The following is a 22,550-nucleotide window of genomic DNA, read 5'->3' on the forward strand; positions in this document are numbered from 1 at the left end:
TATAATCTCTGCTTTCCAAAGAAATTAATCATGTTAAGATCTTTTCAGTACTTTGGGAGTAACAACAGGTTCGATTTGGTACAACAGAGTGCACTCTCTGCTAGCATGATGTCAGGAAACTGACAGTGCTTTTTGAGTCATGGGAAAGTAGTCAGGCTCTCTTCTGATACTGTAGGTTTCCAACTGGATTACTCATAATCAGTGTTGGGCACGTTACTTTCAAAAAGTAATTAGTTATAGTTACTAGTTACTTTTCCCAAAAAGTAACCGAGTTAGTAACGGAGTTACTTTGTCATAAAAGTAACTAATTACCAGGGAAAGTAATTATTCCGTTACATTTTGTTCCCCCTCAAAAAAAATCAAATTCAATTAGTGTAATCATAATAAAAGTGAATGTTAAATGTGTTTAATGACTGAAATGGACACTTAACAGAACCAATTAGTAATGTTATCTACACTATATTAATATGTTTGTGGGACAATGTGAGATAAGACATATATCAAATGTAATATATTTTTGTAGTTATTAAAATTATGTTACTAATTACTGGCCACTGACGAGGACAAACGCTTTGTTCCTCGACATAATGTGCATTGCACGTAAACACTCTTGCCTTTTATTTCAAGTAATGAAAAGTAATGTCTGTATTTCCAATGTGAAAGCGCAGTGCTGGGCTGACCGCTCGCCATCGCTGGGTCTTCCGATTGAAAGAGCGCGCAGTAGTGCAGTAGGCGTGGCCTACCTACGTCTGTTGTCCAAATCTACTCTGATTGGCTTACTGTGCCGTTGTCTCGTGTCTCCCCGCCCCACACTAAAGCAGAGTAAAGAAAGGCTGAACGAGCAGCGTGCCAGATGAGAACAGCTTTAATAAAGTAACGCATAGTATTTTATTGTAAGTAACGGGAACGGCGTTATAACGACATAAAAAGTAATTAGTTAGATTACTCGTTACTAAAAAAAGTAACGCCGTTAGTAACGCCGTTATTCCCATCACTGCTCATAATCAATCAGATTACTTTTAGAGGGATGTTCTCTAGTGCTCAATGTTTCTGATGAAGTATTCAGCAAAATTTTCTGTCAGCTAGTTTTGATGTTATGATTCACGGGAGACTTTGAAGTAGGTTTTCATAGCTTTACCTGCTTATTTTTTCAAATAAAACTGATTCCTGTAAATCAAGAACTATTTTAGAATATAACTGTAGTTGTTCTGATGAAAAATATTGAGATCTTAGTGATATTAATGATATTAATATGATATGAATGATATTAAAAAACAAGGAAGTCAGAAACACAAGTGTCAATTTCAATTCAATTAATTGGAATTGTTTATTGGATGTGGCACACAGCTTTTTTGAGGTTAGCCTTGAAAGCTGTGAATATTATCATTTATATTATTTAATAGAAACACTAGTAGGCCCTACTTTTGAGAAATACAAAGGCCTACAGAGCACAAAGAGGGTATTAGAAATGATCTTTTATTACTTTTTGATTGAGTGTACTGATTTTATGTTTTTTGAAACCTAATTAGCAAAATTAATACTATTTAAATAATAATTAGCATAATTTATTTTTAACAATTTATCAAACTTTGTATTCATTATACAACCATCCATGTGCCTGCCAATTTCCATATAAATATCTTGAAAAATAGAAAAGTTATTAAGAAAAAAACACTTGATCTCATTCGTTAAAGTGCTAGTCTTACAAAAATGACATCATCCCTGGAAATTATACCTTATAAAACTAGACATGTTAAATCTATTTAGTTGGTAAAGTTTGGCTCTGAGTATGCCATTACACAAATGCATTCCTGTTAAGTTACTGTTAATTCAAAGGAAGTGACATCATATGCGAAACGCTTGAAAGTTCGTGGCATTTCTGGCTTCATCTGCTTTGCAAAGTGTTGCGTGTTTTTAATTATTTTTTTTAATTCCACAATAAAACTAAAACCAAAGCATGCCTCCTAAGAGGTGTGTCATTCAAAGCTGTTCAAGTGTAGCCGATAAAAAAAGCGGAATTTTGAACCATTATAGCCCAAAGTCAGCAGAACACTGACGGAATGAATGGGTTCGATTTATACGGACAAAGAGAGGTAACTTCAAGCCGACAGGACGGTTTAGTGTCTACTCCATACATTTTGAAAAGATAAATTTGTGAGGCAAATTCACATAGAAGAATTTGAGTGGCATCTGGTACACGGAGCAGGTCCATCGATCTGGAAATAGAAGTCAGAAGCGCCATCCCAAAGAGCTCACTGAACAGTAAAGGTCAAGCTTGTGTTTAACCTGTTGCTTTAATTTATTAGTCATCCTTAGTCTTTTATCCTTAGGCCCACTTTACACGGGGACGGTCTGAAACAAAAACGCAAAAGTCCGTTTTCGTTCTCACTTTTTTCCGCGTCTACACGACCGTTTTCAAGGAGGAAATCTGCATCTATACGGTGACGCATAAATGTGTGGAATTCAATTGGATGTTGTAATAGAGAGTGCCGAGCGGATGGAGTAGTCAGTCAGAATGATGAGCAAAATTAGGAAAATTCTTGTACAAAAATAGTTTTCTTTTTATTCTTAAGCCGGCAGTTAACACAAACAGGACAAACAAAAAAAAAAACACTGATGACAAAACCAAACAAACAAACAAAAAAAATTCTGGGACAAAATGCCCACGCAAGCTAGGCTACTCTGGCATTACTCACACAGAGCTCAAGTCACACATCCTCTCCCTGCCGAGGCCATCCCCCGAATGAACAGTGCAGCGCATATTTAAAAGACTACGTCACAGTCTTAACACAATTAAAATCAATCAACACATCTAGACAGATTTTAACAGTTCTAAACATTTTCACTGCATGCATTACACTCCTACAACTATGTGCAGACCTTAAATATTACAACAAACACTTACGTAAGATTTTTAGACCATTTCTCTCCACTCTAATGAGCTGCTTTCCCGCGCATCGCGGAAGAAACCTTGAAAAGCGCTTTCAGACCTGCATTCTGGTTTGGTCCCGCACCCGGAAGACTACAGCAGGTAAATGGCTACAAACATTTCTGGCTGATGTTAGATAAACTCTAGCAGAAAAGGATTCAGATGTTAAACGTGCGCACTTAATGAATCTTTACACTCTATTGTTTATAGTGAAAACTAATAAATGCTTGCGCTGTTTAAACCTGTCGCGTCTTTTACTATGAACACATGTACCAAACATTTCAGGTTTACATATCTAAAAGTTGTAACAAATGTACCCGTAACAAAACATACTTGTAAAGCCCCCATTACCAAACCCACAACAAACATACAACACAGATTGTATTTGGAATGTCTTTGCAACTGTGGTTTAGTCCATTGCACTTGACCATTGAAACATGACCAGCGGGAGGAACCGCTGTTTAGTGACAGACGCATTGCGCTCTGTCACAGATGTGCATGCCAGGCGGTGCTGTGAAAGACCTCCGCTATGTCTGCACGCATGCGCAACGTCTTGCCTGATCTGCACATCTGCGCCGCGAAAGCTTTGACTACTCTGGCTATGGTAAGTAAAAAAGTAAGAGCATACTATACCCGCCTCTGTTCATTAACGGTATATGTGCAGATTCGGTATAGATGTTCGAAGGACTCCTGGACGTTTATTAAAGCTGCCAGAGCAGCTTGAAGGTCCGTTGGATCGATGTAATCAGACATGCTCTTACTTTTTTACTTACTTTCTTACTTCCCGGGCTGGCATGTACAGTATATGACATGTATGACGTAAACGCGTACCCGACGTGAGCAGATCCGAGCAGAGTTTCGCGTATTGGGTAGTTTAGACGGATATGCAACGGGGGCCGTTTTTAACTTATCCACTTTGGAAGGCGTTTTCAATTTTTTCCGTTTTTCAGCCTCGGAAACGCCGTCCCCGTGTAGACGAAAGGCACTTCCGATAAAATATTTAGTCGTTTTTACCCGACAGCGTCCTCGTGTAAACAGGCCCTTAGTCTATGTGATAGCAGTTCTGAAGTTTTATACAAGGCTAAATAATGGCAGTAATGAGGCACTTACTTTCACTTTTAGCACTGGAGATAGCAGGAGCAGGTGGCGCTTTGTGCTATATACATTGTGCGCAGCGAGCGCACAACAGCCAGAAATTTGTTAGGATTCACCTCCAAAACTGCCAACCTTTTCTGGTTCTATTGCCGCTTTTCCACTACAAACGCGGCTGAGTTGGGCTGAGCCGTGCCGTGCTGAGTCGGGCTGAGCGGGGCTGTTGGAGTTGCATTTCGACTACAACCATGCTGAACCGTGCTGGCTGGAAGTGGGTGGACACATTGGGTGGAGTTAGCGAAAGTGGGTGGACGTCACGTGATGTCGTTAAGCAGCGCAAACAGTGACATCAGTGAGCTTTTAAGCGGTAGTCTCACGACCCGAATAGTAAACAATAAACATGGAGGACATGGAGTCGTTAGTGTTGCTGGTCTTGGTGCTGTGGCTTGTTGTCACCGACAACGCCAACAGATACTGGCAAGAGCGTATAGATGAGGCGAGGCGCATAAGGCTCCAGAAATTCTCGTAATTCGTAATTCTTCTCCTTCTTCCGGGTTTACGGTGTTTACAGATCCCAGCGCGCTCGCGGGGCGTGTGTGGGCATGTGAGGACACTCCTCCTCACCAATCAGTGCACAGGGGAGTGTCTGCTCACGCCCCCAGCCTCACTCGGCACGGTTTGGCTCGCTTCAGCCCCACTCCAAAACGGTGCGAGTTTTAGGGGCTAAGCAGGGCTGAAGCGAGCTGAGTCGTGCTGGTTTTTGGTAGTCGAAACGCGAGCCGTGTCGGGCTGAAGTGAGCTGAAGCGAGCTGAAGTGAGCTGAAAAAGGGTAGTGGAAAAGGGCCATAACAGTACCAATTAGGACCATGTAGACCATTACTATTTTGTGCTACAACATTAAATAGATGTGTGTGTGGGGGGGATCAGCGCGCAATTACCATTATTTATTTTTTTACTAAAATTCCAATGCTGTAGATGAAGAGGAGGGTGGAAAGGCTGTTTCTGTCTGTGCTGATGATGCAGTATTTGAAGAAGGAGGAGCTGCTATTTGTATAATAGTAGACACAGATGCTTCAGCTGTTTTGGCTACAGCACACGTGGATGAAATATCAAAAGGAGAAGAAAGTGGTTGTTAGACAGTTTATTTTGTTTATAGCCAGTATTTGACGAAAGATGGATATGATGTGTTAATAGTACCTGAAGATACAGTATTAAGTGAACATTTCGCTCATGTTGCGAGAGAATCTCTTTCAGAGCCTATAAATACAGAAAAGACGATGAGTTAGTTGAGAAAGATAACAGGAGGGCGTGTCCATTCATTTGATAATGAAATCATGTTTTTAGATGCAATATAACATTGCCTGTGTTTCAGTGGACAAAAAGGCAATGACAAGATTCAGAAATACACAGGGAAGTTTATCACAGTGATTATAAATTAATCTTGCAATGACGTTTTCCTTCGCGCCAATTCTATGATTATTGTAGGGACTTTACCTTAAAATTTCAAACAGGTTCAATTCGCCTTAAAATCAGCTCTCTGTAAAGAGACACTGCAAGATGATCATAGGAAGACCATATCAAGAACGCACGCCACTGCAGATAATAGTATAGAGTCTGTGTGGACACAAGAAGGCAGTGGTGCATATAACATCACACATGCAGCGCCGCTGACCTGTGAATCACTGCGATCTAATAATGGCGGACAAGCTTTTAGTGATCTTTGGAACAGAATTCAGATGCAAAAAATTATTTTTCAAACAAATTTTTTATTTAACGGTGAACTTTACAACCTATTTGAGCATATCTTAATTTCCCTGAGGGAACCCTCCCAAAGAGATCAATAAAGTTTTATCTAATCTAATCTAATCTAATCTAATCTAATCTAATCTAATCTAATCTAATCTAATCTAATCTAATCTAATCTAATCTAATCTAATCTAATCTAATCACACACTGAAAACCCGGGATTTTATGATTTAATTTTCATCAGACTAGCACTTTAATTAGGCACTTTGATTTGTAATATCTCAAAAACTGATACACATTTTAATTCTGTAAAAAGTATGTTGTTCTGCATTCATTTCTGAATTCATTCAGAGAAGTTTCAAACAATTTGGATTGAATTTTCACCTGATATGCCTAATACAAATCCCATTTCCAGAAAAGTTGGGGTACTTTCCAAAATGGAAACAAAAATTGGTGATTTGTGAATTGACGTGAACCTTTATTGAACTGACAATAGGGCAAAGAAAAGATTTTCAATAGTTTTACTGGCCAACTGTCAACAATAATGCTGAAAATCTGAGTTTGGAGCAGCCTTCAAATATGTTCACTCTGGACTACATTTCCCAAGTGCCACAGCACCCCTCATCTCCCGAATTCTAGGAAGTACACCTGTTTCCCATTATCCCAGTAAATCACTGCTCTATATAAGCTCAGCAAACACTCAGTCCAATTGCAAAGTATTGTTCTGTGTCTGCGTACCTGATCAAACTAAGCCTTAGTTATTGTATTTGACTCCTGTTGACTTTGACCCCACTTTCCATTGTGTATTTGACTCTGCTTCTTCGACTAATCTCTGATATAATGTTTGCTCATCGACTGACCCTGACTACGTCTTTAGTTTGCCGATTTGAATTTAGGTTCCAGTTTGCAACACATCTGCTCTCCCCTGCGCCTACATCTGTAAGTGCCTGCACCCTGACAGGATAATTCACTACTATGGATGCAGTAGAAGAGGCAAAGCAGACTGCTCTCAACACTCAGGGATGGCTGTTAGAAGAACACCAAACAGATGTTAAGTGAAATAAACACCAGAATGTTGCAACTAACAGCTATTGTTTCGCAGGCCCTCCTGACATTCCTCTTGTCATCCGCTGGTGCAGCTGCAATGGTGTCCCACCCAGAAAAGTCCTCCGGAGAGGTTTCTGAGTGCAAGGGTTTCCTGCTTCAGTGTTTGTTATACTTCATGACCCTTACAGGAGCCACAAAGGAGCAAAAGATCACCCAGTTCATCAATCTCCTCACAGGCAAGGCTATGAAGTGGGCCAGTGCTGTTTGGGAGTGTGGTGGTTCCAATTCACCATATCTCATGTTGTCCAGGCACCAAGAACACTAAGGCCAATGGCCACTCCAGAATCCATGCCATCTCCAGCAACAACCCAGAACCCATTCCAATCCTGCCACCCAAATGCTTTATTCATGCTATTACATGGGGAGGTGGACAAAGAGATAGCACAAGCCCAGCCTTGCAATCTTCCTGAAGTCTGTCCTCCCGGTCTCATGTATGTGCCTCCCAGACGCCAAGGTTAGCTCATCACTTGGGCTCACACATTCCCAGCCACAGGAGACCCTAAGAGTCAATGAACATATTAATTTATTTGAAATAAGCATTGGTGGGAGAATATGATCTCGGAGGTCAACGACTTTGTTTCTTCCTGTTCCACTTGCACCCAAGCCAAGGTACCCCAGGCTCCACCCGCTGGAAAGTTCTGCTCGCTCCCAATACCCCAAAGACCCTGGTCACACACTGCCATCGGCTTCATTATGGATCTGGCAAAGTCTCAGGGTAACACTGTCATCCTGGTGGTTATCAATCGCTTCTCCAAGGCTTTAAAACTCATTCCCCTGCCTGGCCTGCCCACAGCCTTTGAGACAGATGAACTTCTGTTCACTCATGTTTTCAGATACTACAGAATCCCAGAGGACGTTGTTAGTGACTGGGGTCCTCAGTTGACATCAAGAGTATGGACCAAGTTTATGGACAAGCTGGCGGTCTCAGTAAGTCTAACCTCAGGGTATCATCCTCAGTTTAATGGCCATGTGGAATGAGTCAATCAGGTAATTGCATGCTTCCTCAGGATATACTGTATGGAGAACCAGAACGATTGGGCACAGTACCTTCCCTGGGCAGAATATGCACAAAACTCCCTTAAACACTCAGCCACTCGGCTAACACCCTTCCTGTGCATCCTTGGTTATCAGCCATCCCTATTTCCATGGGACGACTTGCCCACTCAGATCTTGGCAGTAGATTCCTGGTTTAGGAGGAGTGAACAAGTGTGGGAGTTTACCAGAGGCTGAAACAGGTAGTCAGCAAATGTAAACAATATGCAGATAAACACGGAAGGGAAACACCTAAATATTCCCCAGGCATGTGGGTATCTACTAAGGACCTACAAGACCCAAATTCATACCAAAAGCTTCAGGCCCGATACATCAGCCCACTCTGAGTCCTCCAAAGAATCAACAAGGTGTCATACAAATTAAAGTTCCCACCACACTGCCAGATGTCACCCACGTTCCATGAGTCGTGTTTTAAGCCTGTCATCCAGGGTCCCTTGGCAACAAATACTCACAAACTGCCTTCCCCCCTAGAAGCTGAGGCTGACCCAATATACCAGGTACACAAGATCCTCAACTCCCAGGGCAGGCAAGGTCAGTTGGAGCACTGGGAGAGGTACGGCCCAGAAGAACACAGCTGGGTTAATTCTAGAGACATCTTAGACCCGTTCCTCACCCAAGAATTCCACACAGAACACCCTGACAAGCCAGAACCCAGAAGAAGAGGCCATCACAGAAAGGAGCTCGCTCCCAGAGTGAGTGCCTCGGGGGGGGGGGTGTTCTGTCAGGAATAGTGATGAAAATCCAAGTTCAGAGCAACCTCCAAATATGGCCACTCCAGACTACATTTCTCAAGCACCACAGCACCCCTCATCTCCTGAATTATAGGAAGTACACCTGTTTCCCATTATCCCAGTAATCACCGCTCTATATAAGCTCAGCAAACACTCAGTCCAATTGTGAAGTCTCATTCTGTCTCCATGTACCTGATAATACCAAGCCTTAGTTAAATGTGTTTAACTCCCGGTGACTTCGACCCCGCTTTCTGTTATTTATTTGACTCTGCTTCCTTGACTAATCTCTGATATACTGTTTGCTCATTGACCGACCCTTGCACCACCCTGACTACGTCTTTAGTTTGACAATTTGGACTTGTTTTCCAGTATGCGATGCACCCGCTCTCCCCTGTGCCTGCATCCCTAAGTGCCTGCACCCTGACACCAACTTAATTGTATTTTGTAAATATAAAAAAGTTAGAATTTGATGCCTGCAACACACTCCAAAAAAGTTGGGACAGAGGCAAAATAAGACTGAAAAATTTATAAGCTATTCAAGTAACCCTATTTTGGAAGATTCCACAATAAGCACGTTAATTGGTAACATGATTGGGTATAAAAGGAGCATGCACCAAAGGCTCAGTCTTTGCAGCTAAGAATGGGTCATGGCTCACACCTCTGTGCCAAAAACAATATTTCTCAATGCAAAATTTTAGGACTTTCAAAATGTACAGTACATAATATTGTGAAAAGATTCAGTGAATTCAGAGACATCTCAGTGCGTAAAGGGAAAGGTCAGAAACCACTGTTGAATGTGCGTGACCTTCAAGCCCTCAGGCGGCACTGCCTGAGAAACCATCATGCTAATGTGACAAATACAGCCACATGGGCTTGGGAGTATTTTGGAAAACCGTTGTCACTTAACACAGTCTGCTGCTGCATCCAGATATGCTACTGGAAACTATTATGCAAGGAGGAAACCATTCATCGATTCTATGCAGTCACACTGCTGACTTCTCTAGACCTCAGCTCATCTCCGATGGATCAAAAGACATTGAAAATATGTGCTGTGGTCAGATGAGTCCACATTTCAGCTGGTTTTCGGGAAAACCATACATCAAGTTCTCAGTGCCAAAAGGTGAACACAACCATCCAGTTTGTTATCAGAGAAAGGTGCAAAAGCCAGCATCTCTGATGGTATGGGGGTGCATCAGTGCCCACACCATGGGTGAATTGCATGTGTGTGATGGGACCATTGATATATTAGGGCATATATTGGGATTTTAGAGAGACATATTCATCAAGGCAATGTCACTTCCTGGGAAGTCCATGCTTATTTGAGCAGGACAATGCCAGGCTTCATTGTACATGGGCTATAACAACGTCGCTTTGTAGACAAAGTGTGCGCGCTTGTCTGGCCTGCTACCAGCCCAGATCTGTCTCCTCTGATAATGTTGAGAATGGATGGTGCATCATGAAGAGGAGACTCAGACAACAGTGACCACAGACTGTTGAACAGCTGAAGTCTTGTATCAAGCAAGAATGGACCAAAATTCCAATTGCAAAACTGCAACAATTAGTAACCTCAGAACCCATACAAATATAAAGTGTTATTAAAAGGAAAGGTGATGTAATACAATGGTAATAATGCCTCTGTCCCAACTTTTTTTTTCATATGTTGTAGGCATCAAATTTTAACTTTGTTATATTTACAAAATACAATCAAGTTGGCCAGTAAATATATTGAAAATCTTGGGGGCGTCGTGGCTCAGGTGGTTAAGGCGCCATACCATGAATGCGGGCGACCCGGGTTCGATTCCGGCCCGAGGTCATTTCCCGATCCCTTCCCGTCTCTCTCCCGCTCATTTCCTGTCTCTACACTGTCCTATCCAATAAAGGTGCAAAAAGCCCAAAAAAATATATCTAAAAAAAAAAAAAAAAAAAGAAAATCTTTTCTTTGTACTTTTGTCAGTGAAATAAAGGTTCGCGTGAATTAACATCACAGATTTTTGTTTTGATTGCATTTTGGAAAATATCCTTGTCAGGGTGCAGGCACTTATGGATGCAAGTGCAGGGGAGAGCAGGTGCATCGCAAACTGTCAACAAATCTAAATCATGAAGCTGGTGTCATAGTCAGGGACGAGCAAGTGTCAGTCGATCAGCGAATGGGATATCAGAGGGCAGGCAAGGAAACTGAGTCAGGAAATAAACAGAGTCTAAACACAAATAGTCAGGCAGAAAGTCAGAAGGCTCGGTAAGGTCAGGTACTGGGACACAAGCCGATACTTCGTGATGTGCATTTGTGACTGCTGAGCTTATATAGGGGAATGATTGCAGACTAACAAGAGACAGGTGTATTTGTTAATACTCTGGAGATGAGGGATGCTGTGGTGTTTGGGAATTGTAGTCTAGGGAGGCCACGCTTGGAGGCTGCTCCAAACTCAGGTTTTCAGTGCTGTTACTGACAATCCCAACTTTTCTGGAAATGGGGTTAGTACTTAGAGCACACCTAATGTTTGGTTAAATGTCCCTTAGCAATTTTCACTTTGACCAACCTCTCTTGGTAGCCATCAAAAAAAATTCTGGTAGAATTCTGGTTGGATATTTGACCACTGTCCTTGGCAAAATTAGTAGAGTCTATTTAAATTTGATGGTTTCCTGTCATGGACCCATGTTTTAAGCACAGTCCACATAATTTCAATGGAGTTGTGGTCAGGACTTTGGGAAGGCCTTTCCAAAAGCTTCATGTTAGTCTGCTTTCTCCATTCCACAACCAGCTTTTTTATGTTTAGGGTAATTTTCCTGTCAGAACACCCAATTGTGTCCAAGTTTCAACAGTCTAGCTAATGGTTTGAGGTTATGCTGAATAGTTCTGAAGTAGCCCTCCTTCTTCATTATTCCATCCACTTTGTTTAACTATGTTTAAAAGTTGCTCTACAGTTGGTACAGAATGCCTCATCTTTTCTCATACCTCTTGGTCTTTTATGGTCAGGTATGGTCTTATCTGACCATAAAACTTTCCTTCAGAAGGCTTTTTCTTTGTCCCAGTGGGTCAGCTGCAAACTTGAGTTGAGATTGAAAGTGTTGGTTTTGGAGAAGGAGCGTCTTCCTTGGATGGCAGCCTCTCAGTCTGTGGTGATGTAAAACTCACTTGACTGTAGACAGGGACACTGGTGTTCCAGCAACTTCTAGTTCATAGCAGGCCTGTGCCTTGGTGGTTCATGGGTTGGTTCTGACCAGCTGAACCAATTTCCTGTTAGGACTAGGACTGTTTTGGCCTCTAGAGGCCGCTGTTATTTCCTTTTCATGTCGTGTTCATTTTGGCCTCTAGAGGCCGCCACTGTTCCTGTGCTGTTATGTTTATCTCCAGTTTCCTTTGTACTGTGTTTTTTGATCTTCTTAGCTTTTGTATTTTTGCACTTTGCTTTTCTTTTGGATTATACTCTTTGTTTTTTTTTTTGTCTTTTGTTTTGCCCTGTATATAGTGTATATAGTTTAAATAAACCTTTTGATTCTTTTTCTACTTCCGCCTCACGCCTCTGCATTTGAGTCATCCCCCTGGTGGCCTAGTGGGGGTTTGCTGGATTATCACACCAACGAACCAGGTTTGAATCCCAGCAAAACCCTAACAGAAAGACTCCGTCATGACCGACTCAGCAGAGGCTGCTTCAACTGTCTACCCGGCCAACCTTCAGGGAATTATGGCAGCTTTGACACGCTTCGGAGCGACCATGGACGCTCATGGACGTACGCTCACCAGCCAACGTGAGGCCCTCGCTCGCCACGAGGAACTGCTTCAGCAAATTGGGAAAACCCTGGCACAGCTGACATCTCTGCCTGCATCTCCTACCGGCTCCAGTTGCCCCGGACTCTGAGGATCAACCCCACTTTCCATGTTTCCCTGTTACGGCCCGTACTGACGTCTACGTATGCCCCTGCCCCTAGGAACCCCCCACCCCCCCGCATCTTCCAGGGGCAGACTGTGTTCACTGTGAATCGCCTGCTTGACTCCCGCCGGGTCCGCGGCGGGTTGCAATATCTGGTGGACTGGGAGGGCTATGGTCCTGAGGAGCGCTGCTGGGTTCCTGCTCGGGATGTCCTTGATAAAGAACTATGTCGGGACTTCCATTCGGCCCATCCGGATCGCCCTGGGAACGTCAGGAGACGCTCCTAGGGGGGGGGTCCTGTTAGGACTAGGACTGTTTTGGCCTCTAGAGGCCGCTGTTATTTCCTTTTCATGTCGTGTTCATTTTGGCCTCTAGAGGCCGCCACTGTTCCTGTGCTGTTATGTTTATCTCCAGTTTCCTTTGTACTGTGTTTTTTGATCTTCTTAGCTTTTGTATTTTTGCACTTTGCTTTTCTTTTGGATTATACTCTTTGTTTTTTTTTTGTCTTTTGTTTTGCCCTGTATATAGTGTATATAGTTTAAATAAACCTTTTGATTCTTTTTCTACTTCCGCCTCACGCCTCTGCATTTGAGTCATCCCCCTGGTGGCCTAGTGGGGGTTTGCTGGATTATCACACCAACGAACCAGGTTCGAATCCCAGCAAAACCCTAACATTTCCTCTCAGCTGAGGATGAAATTTTGGGTCTTCTTCCAGACCTTGGCAAAGTGTCACACCTCCCAATAACTTGTACTTGTCAAACAAACCCTTTTTGTCATGGCACAGAGAAGCTACCAGCTGTAGTCAATCATGATCACTAACAGGAAGTTAAGAGACCTTGGCAAGTCAAAAGACATTTTGAAACTTTCAGCACCACTCAATCAATAATGAAACTAGATGTATGTATATTTTTTACCTTATATATATATATATATATATATATATATATATATATATATATATAATTTTGACCCTGTGTTGATTTCAGAAAACCCAAAATACTGTAAATTAAAACTTGTGCATCAAATTCTTTTTTTTTCTTCTATTAAAGATGTATGTTACACATTCTTCCCCAGAAACAGAACCGTTCAAATAAATCACTGAAAACCAAATATTGGCATGACATTCATGTTCATGATGAGTGTTTATAAACCTCTGACCACAACCATACATTATGTAATGCTAGTTAATTTGATATACAATACCAGTCAAATGTTTGGACACACCTACTCATTCATAGGTTTTTCTGTTGACCATTTTCTACATTGTAGAACAATGATGTAGAATATCAAAACTATGAAATAACGTGGAACATAAACAGAATTATGTGGTCAACAAAAAAAAAAGTTTCATATTGTAGATTCTTCAAAGTAGTCACAGTTTATCTTGATGACAGCTTTCCACACTACTGGCAATATCTTAACCAGGGCTTTGAACCGGTTCAAGGAACGAAAACGAAAACCGGGAACTTTTTCTATTTCACATGGAACAGAAACGAAACCAGAAATTTTATTATTTTTTATGTTCCGGAACAGAAACGCTTATTAAAAATAATGGTAACCGGTTAATACCGGTTTTTATTTCGTTCCTCAAAGTTTCTGTAGCCTACAAATAAGTCATTCTTCTCCTGCACAAGTTTCTATGACCCGCTGGGGTTCACTTCCTGTGTGACGTTCGCTGATTGAATGGAGAGAGCGGGAAGGTGGACTACTATCATGTCTCCACGTGATAAGTGAGTAAGTGCATTACTGAGTGTCTGAGCAAAGAAGAGCCTGAACGTTGCAACCTCCCTATTGGCTGTTTGTAAAAATGTATCAGTTGTTGCCCTTCCCACGGGAATCATCGCGGGCTCGAGAGACGAGACCTGACGAGTTAGTTCGTTGGTAGCAGAGCAAAATGTCTGGACACAAATCGGGTTTTCAGAAAAGGAAAGAAAATAAACGGAGGGTCAAAAATACAAAAAAGGAGGCAGAAAATGCAAAACGAGTTTTAAGGTAGGACAAATGGTTACTTTTTAAGGCAGCCCACTGTGGCTGCAGGCTTTCAGTTGTGTCATTGAATGGTTACTTTTCTGAGGCAGCCCGCCGTGGCTGCCTGCAGGCTTATTTATTATAGCCCATTTAGTTAAAATAGTTGATATAAAATGTTTATAGTTATGTGATGGTTGTCCTGATTTAGACTTTTTTTTGGGGGGGGGGGGGGTTGCGCGATGTTGCACCCGGGTCCAGATTAGGGCAGAACCGGCCCTAGCTACATTTCAGGTGTAGTTTGTTTTATGTATGTATGTACTTGCATAGATGTGTACTTGGTCTTCCAATATGGCGCCTAACAAAATCTCGCAGCGCAGTGATGTCATGCGGTAGCCCTCTATAGGGCCTGACTAGCCTTTGGTAACACACTAAACAAATTATCTTTTCATTTTTGGCACTTTTTCTGTTTGTGTAGATGGGAAGACGTACTGAGAATCCAAATCGCCAACATTTGAAATAATAATTGTTTTGAATTATTTCTTGTCTTATTTAATGAAGGTTGTAATAGAATTAGCCTACATTTGGCTTAAGCTGGATGAGACAGAGACATAATTTTATAGCCATTTGTTAAACAGCTGACAGGGAACGTAATTAACCGTTCCGGGAACGAAATTTTTTTGTTCTAACCGGTTCGGGAACGTCTATTTAATGGTGGAACCCAAAACCGGAAACGTTAAAATTCCGTTTCTGTTCGGAACAAACCAATAGGAAAAAAATTCTGGTTCAAAGCCCTGATCTTAACCAGCTTCATGAGGTACTCACCTGAAATACTTTTCAATTAACAGGTGTGCCTTTTCAAAACTTAATTAATGAAATTTATAGCCTTCTTAATGCATTTGACATCATCAAACAAAAAATAGTACATTATAAAAATACAGTAAATAGCCCTATTCAACAACTGTAGTAATCCATACTATGTCAAGAACCGATCACCTAAGTAAAGAGAAACAACAGTCCATTACTTTGAGACATGAAATGTATTTTTTAATTAATAAAAATAAAGAAAAAACATTTGATTTAGAAGGTGTGTCCAAACGTTTGACCAGTACTATAAGTGTAGCGAGACCTACGGATGAGTAGGTATGTCTAAATTTTTGACTTGTACTGTAAATCAGGTCCCATGTACACTAAAGCTAAGGGATGTTTCACCATGTGTAATCACTTGACACCACCGTCATTGATAAGCTATGTGAATTCATAGACTGGGTTTGAAATACACCAGCCTCTACTTTATACTTGTATTTTTTTTAAATGTCTGCTGGTAGTGCTATTGTTTTTGGTTCCATTTGTTAACTGCAAATAATAATGTGGATGGCAAGGGGGGACCCTTTTTTTTCTTCAAAGAAAGGGAGGGCTAAGCCATACTAGCTAATTTATAGCAGCCACCCCTGGCTGTTACAATGTCACTGATCAGCAGTTTCATTATGTGTATTTGTTTTTCTGTTTGTATACCCACATATGTCTCGCAGTAGGATCAGAATGGAGCCTTCTCTCATCCCACAGCGGTTCTCCAGTAGGTTGAGATACTATACATGCACAAAAAAAAAAAAGAGAGATTACACTGGCAGAGTCTTAAAGGCATAAATATTACATCACACACTTCACATTAATTCACCTTGCGAAGGTCACCTCCTTGGCAGTACTCCATGGCCAGTAGAGGCAAGTCATTAGTGGCTAATTTCTGCAACTCTTCTGGGACCTCTCTTGCTGCCACCACATTGACATGATTCAACCTGAGAAAGGGCATCAATGAATTGGCAATAGGTAATTTGACCATAACTAATAATAAGGTCATGGTAACCTCACTGGTTAAGATCATCAGCTGCACAACCATGTATTAATAAGCTATAATATACCTCACTGACATGGCTGGGTATATTACGGGAAAATATATTTTTGGTTATTTTTTCATAAACAAACATTTTGTTAGTTTTATAAATGATCTCCCAGAGTTATCAACTTTGATTGGGTCACTGTCAGCCCCTGCAGAACTTGATCAGGCAACTGAATGCTTAGAGTCAACGTTCTGCTATACTTTAGATAATGCAGCTCCTCTTAAAAGGAAAATGATCAGAGAGAAAAAATTAGTACCCTGGTACAATGATGACACTCACACTTTAAAACAGACCACTCGAAAATTGGAATGTAAATGGCGTCAAACAAAATTGGTAGCATTCAAATTAGCTTGGAAGCAGAGTTTCCTGAAGTATAGAAAAGCTCTTTTGCTGCTAGATCAACATACCTATCCTCCCTAATAGAGGATAACAAAAATAATCCTAGATTCCTATTTAATACTGTAGCAAAATTAACCAGAAATAAGTCCACTATATGTAATATACTCACTTTGAGTATGTTGAGTGTAACACAGTAATGAGGCCAGTGTTGCACAAGACTTATATTTTACTGCTTCCTTGGCACGCACACACATAGGGCAGTACAGGGTGCAGTGAGTGATACACAGGTAGGCAGCTATGGAAGCCCAAAGGCAAACGCAAACTCACAACAATAATACATTACATCTCCCTTCCTCAGCAAAAGAAAACTGTTGTTGTCTGTGTTACGTGTAAACTATAACAACTACTTTGCCAGTATTCACAAATGTAACAGTGAATTGCTTTTCATTTCTCTTTTCCTTATAACAGAATGATAATGAACTGATTTCCTCTTTACTTCTTTTTTCAATAAACAATTTGCTTGCCCTGTTATGCCGCTTTTCCACTACAAACGTGGCTGAGTCGGGCTGAGCCGTGCCGTGCTGAGTCGGGCTGAGCGGGGCTGTTGGAGTTGCATTTCGACTACAACCATGCTGAACCGTGCTGGCTGGAAGTGGGTGGACACATTGGGTGGAGTTAGCGACAGTGGGTGGACGTCACGTGATGTCGTTAGGCAGCGCAAACAGTGACATCAGTGATCTTTTAAGCGGTAGTCTCACGACCCGAATAGTAAACAATAAACATGGAGGACATGGAGTCGTTAGTGTTGCTGGTCTTGGTGCTGTGGCTTGTTGTCACCGACAACGCGGACAGATACTGGCAAGAGCGTATAGATGAGGCGAGGCGCATAAGGCTTCAGAAATTCTCGTAATTCGTAATTCTTCTCCTTCCGGGTTTGCGGTGTTTACAGATCCCAGCGCGCTCGCGGGGCGTGTGTGGGCATGTGAGGACACTCCTCCTCACCAATCAGTGCACAGGGGAGTGTCTGCTCACGCCCCCAACCTCACTCGGCTCGCTTTGGCTCGCTTCAGCCCCACTCCAAAACGGTGCGAGTTTTAGGGGCTAAGCAGGGCTGAAGCGAGCTGAGTCGTGCTGGTTTTTGGTAGTCGAAACGCGAGCCATGTCAGGCTGAAGTGAGCTGAAGCGAGCTGAAAAAGGGTAGTGGAAAAGGGCCATTAGTGTCCAATGTCTCTGTCTCCTCAACATAACTAAATAACAACTGAACTCAAATATTTAACTAGGAAGGAGAGGTTACCAGCACATCACTTCCTTCAGGTGTCTTTACCACACCTGTCCCTGAGTGTAGAACGGAGGTGCTAACAGATACACAGTCAGTCCATCAAACTAAGTTCAGTCTATCAGGCGATTTAACAACTCTACCCCATCTGGTGATATATAGTTCTGGTTGGGCTCGCGGGGAGCATGGTGCTACCTCATGAGATGAAGGGTGTAGTTCTGGAGGAGCTGGTAGGGGCTGCTGCTCTTTTGCTGCAGGTGGTCCAGGGGTCTCACGCCAAGGCTCATCACACATTACATGGCGTGACTGGTTGGTGACTGGTTGCTGGCTGTTATGGCGGAAGTTCTTACCTCCGCTGTCCACAATGTAAGATCGTGGAGCACTGTGTGGCTGAACTACAATACCAGGCGTCCATTTGTGGCTTCCAGGATATGGAGCCATTCTGACTTCATCTCCAGGTTGTAGGGCACTACGGGGTTTGGCTGCTCTCTTGCTGTCGTAGTAGAATTTCTGGGTGTGCTTGGTCTTGTGTAGCAGATGCTTGACTTTGACAGGGTCATGGGCCATGGGTGTAAATAGTGCACGAGCAGTAGGCAGTTTGTTTCAAGGCCTCCTGTCCATGAGCAGTTGAGCTAGTGACAAGCCTACCGACTCGAGTGGAGTAGTTCTGTAGTCTAGCAGTGCAAGGTGTTTGTCGGGTGCTTTGCTCCAAAGCCTCTTGACTGTTTGCACCGCATGCTCTGCTTCACCATTGGAGTGTGGTGTGTGTGTGGTGATGTCTTATGCAGGATGCCATAGCTCTTACAGAGCTCCTTGAATTCCTCCAATGAATACTGCGGACCATTATCTGTCCTAAGGGTGGCAGGGATGCCATATCTGCTGAACTGAGTTTTCAGAGTCTCTATTGCAGTGCAGCTGCACTGATCTTTCAGTTCATCCACTTCAATGTATTTTGAGTAATAATCCACAAGTACAACGTACCGTTTTCCTTCAAACTCGAACAGGTCAGAGGCTACCTCTTCAAATGGCAGCTCTGGTGTCTCTGTTGGTACAAGTGGTTGCCTGGGAAGTCTCTTTTGGATTTCAGCACACTTGCAACAATTTCTGATCATATTTTCGATTTCAGCGCTCATGCCTGGCCAGTATAACACTTCACGTGCTCGCTGCTTACTCTTCAGCATTCCTAGGTGGGACTGGTGTATGAGCTCTAACATGTCTCTTTGCATGGTGGGGGGCACCACGATGCACAATCCCTTATACACTATGCCGTCAGATACAGCTAATTGGCTTCTTGAGTCCCAGTAGGGCTGAACAGGAACAGGTACTTCCCGTCTATTGTCTGGCCAGCCTTGCTGAATTGTCTGTTGGAGAAGGCTTAACTCCTCTTTTGTGCATTCTTGAAGTTCAGCATATTTCTGATCACTCACTGATACGAAGTTGAGCATAGAGACACACTTCAGGGCAGTTGCCTCTGGTGTGTCGTCTGCAAGCTGTGCTCTGGAAAGGGTGTCAGGCAGCTCCATGTCTTTTCCTCTTCTGTAGCTTACAGTGATGTCATACCACTGTAATCACAGGCGCATTCTCTGGATATGCATAGGAGTTGACAGCAGTGGCTTTTTGTAGATATCCTCAAGTGGCTTGTGGTCGTTGTATACTGTGACATGTTTACCAAATATGTAGTGGTGAAACTTAATGCAGGCATGGACGATGGAGAGCATCTCCTTCTCGATTTGCGCATAGCGCGTCTCTGCATCAGTCAGCAATCTGGACGAGAAGGCGACAGGCTGGTCGTCCTGTAGTAACACGACTCCTTGTCCCATGCTGCTCGTGTCACAGTATATTTCAACAGGCTTTGCTGGATCATAAAACTTGAGTAGTGTGTGTGTGTTTGTGTGCATAGCTGCTTGAGCTTGTCAAATGCCTGTTGTTGCATTGGCTGCCATGCGAACTCAACGTTGCTCTTCATGAGCTGCCGAAGTGGAGTGTCTACTTCACTTAAGTTTGGAATAAACTTTGATAGGTATGTCACAAACCCGAAGAAGCAACAGACACCTTCCTTGTCTGTTGGCGGAGGCATGCTCCTTACTGCTTCAGTTTTTGCTGGGTCTGGTTTTAACCCATCAGCTGTAATCAGGTGACCTACATATGGCACGGCTGACTGGCGGATGTGACACTTGTTGAAATTAAACTTCAGATTATAGCTTGTGGCTCTGTCAACTACTTTGCGCAGTATCACATCGTGCTCCTTCATCATGGACGCTGCTATAAGAATATCGTCCATCACGCCTGTGGCTCCATGAATGACCTCCATGATGCGCTGGAAAATCTCAGGTGCGCATTTTATACCAAATGGCAGTCTTAGCCATCTGAACCTGCCTATTGGTGTGTTGAAGGTTGTAAGGAGGGATGATGCCTCATCTAACTATCTGAAGGAAGCCTGATTTAGCATCCAAAACTGAGAATACTTTTGCACCAGGCATGGTGGATATGACCTCTTCTATGGTGCACATGGGGTAGTGCGCCCTCTTAATTGCCTTGTTCAGGTCACTCAGATCTATGCAGATTCTTATCTTGTCCTTACGTGTGACAATGACCATGGAGCTGACCCACTCTGTCGGTTGGTCTATTTTGACAATGTGTCCATCCTTGACCATCTCATTAAGCTTCTCAATTATCTTAGCCCTGAGTGCTACTGGTTGTCGGCGCACTGGATGCACAACGCCCTTTGCATCTGGATCAATCTTTATGTTGTATTTGCCTGGCAAGGTGCCTGTGGTGCATGTCAGTTCAGGAAAATCCTCCAGTCCAACTGGTGCATGTGTGTTTGGGTTCAGAGTGGCTTCGGTGTTGGTGCTCACCTTGTTTCCGTTAGCACCATCCTGCAGAGAGTCCAGCCGAGCAATCAGGCCAAGAGCCTCAGCTGAAGTGCCACTGAGCACGTTCCCTTGAACAATGTCCACAATTTCCAGCTCTGCATTTGTTTCACGGTCTTTGTATTTCAGGGGGAGGTCAACTGCAGCAACTGGCTTCATCTTGTGGTTGGAATAGGTGCGCAGCACCTTGATGGAGCGTTTCAGTTCACTTGTGTGCATCAATAACTGATAACAGTCCAGAGTCAGTGTATTATACTTTGCACCTGTGTCTATTCTAAACTGCACTTCCTGGGAAAGAACACTGATGTCTACAATCCACTTGTCATCTGCCACAATTGCTACTGGAACATCCACTAATGTCAGGTTTATGTCCAGCATTTCTTCCTCAGGTGTGTCCTCTGGCTCCACACTCACTGAACTCATGCTACGGTTGTGGCAGACTGTTGCCCAGTGGTTTGGTTTGTGACAATATGAGCATACAGAGCCTTTAGCTGGACATTTTCCTTGATTCCATGTATGTTGTGGGTGTTTTCCACATTTTAAGCAGTTTTTGAATTTGTTTCCTGTCTGTTTCTGCTGAATGGGCTTTGTCTGCACATTGCTATGTGACTTTTTATTAGCATAGGCTGTGTGCTTTGTTCTTGTGGCCACACTTGACACTTGCGAGTCCTCCTCCCTAACAATTCTCATCTGCTTTTGTGACATTTCGAATTGCTGGGGAATTTCAATGGCTTTAGCCAATGTCAGATCTTCACCTTTATCCAACAGCCTTTCTTGGACCTGTTTTTCTCCAATTCCTGCTATTATAGCATCAATCAACATGTCGTCTGAGTCAGCATACTCACAGTCCATTAGTAGTAGCCTCAGATCCTTCAGAAAGTGGTCAAAACTCTCAGTTGCACCTTGTTTCCTCTGCTTGAAATGATGTCTGGCTATCCTTTTATTCTTTCTTGGTCTTATGTAGCTGGCAAACTTATCCAAGACTTTGACTGGATCTTCTTTCTCACCATCCGCCCATGTTAGCGTCTTGTAGATTTCCCTGCCTTGCTCGCTGATCCACGTTCCTAGCCAGCCGGCTTTCTGTTTAGCTTCTAGCACTGAGAGAGGACCGGCGAAGATGAAACTCACGTGGCAGCAGAACCTCTCGAATTCTTGATAAAGATCGGCAGCATCCCAGTTGATCCTGGGGTGATCAAACTGTGTAGGTATGGCTGCGTGTACTGTTCTTGACAGACTTCTGACACCATGTAATATACTCACTTTGAGTATGTTGAGCATAACACAGTAACGAGGCCAGTGTTGCACAAGACTTATATTTTACTGCTTCCTTGGCGCGCACACACATAGAGCAGTACAGGGTGCAGTGAGCAATACACAGGTAGGCAGCTACGGAAGCCCAAAGGCAAACGCGAACTCACAACAAACTCACAACAACAATACATTACACTATAGACACATGCACACCTGCAGTATGTAGTAGCAACGACTTCATGAATTTTTTTAATGACAAAATTGAAAATATCCGACAAAAAATTCAAACTACTAATTTAAGGTAATGTAACCTTTTTTTTTCCCATCCAAGATGGTGCCGCGGACGGCTGCCTCGGGACTTCGCTCTCTCGTACTTTCTATGTTGTGTAATTGTTGTGTTAATTCTTCTTCGTGCTTTCAC

The 22,550-nt window shown here is 42.8% G+C and overlaps 1 protein-coding gene across 3 annotated transcripts in view; it reads right to left on the minus strand.

Annotated features, from left to right (window-relative positions):
- The window catches only part of ikbkb (inhibitor of nuclear factor kappa B kinase subunit beta), a 270,093-nt gene that overhangs the window by 159,994 nt on the left and 87,549 nt on the right, over window positions 1-22,550 (minus strand). For all 3 annotated transcript variants that reach the window (XM_060931748.1, XM_060931749.1, XM_060931750.1), the window contains exons 4-5: window positions 16,171-16,288; window positions 16,012-16,081 (exon numbers count right to left, since the gene is read on the minus strand). In XM_060931748.1, coding sequence (XP_060787731.1) covers window positions 16,012-16,081; window positions 16,171-16,288 — 188 coding nt within the window. The remainder of the gene's footprint in view (window positions 1-16,011; window positions 16,082-16,170; window positions 16,289-22,550) is intronic.

The sequence above is a fragment of the Neoarius graeffei genome, chromosome 10, assembly GCF_027579695.1.
Source record: "Neoarius graeffei isolate fNeoGra1 chromosome 10, fNeoGra1.pri, whole genome shotgun sequence".
Classification (NCBI taxonomy): domain Eukaryota; kingdom Metazoa; phylum Chordata; class Actinopteri; order Siluriformes; family Ariidae; genus Neoarius; species Neoarius graeffei.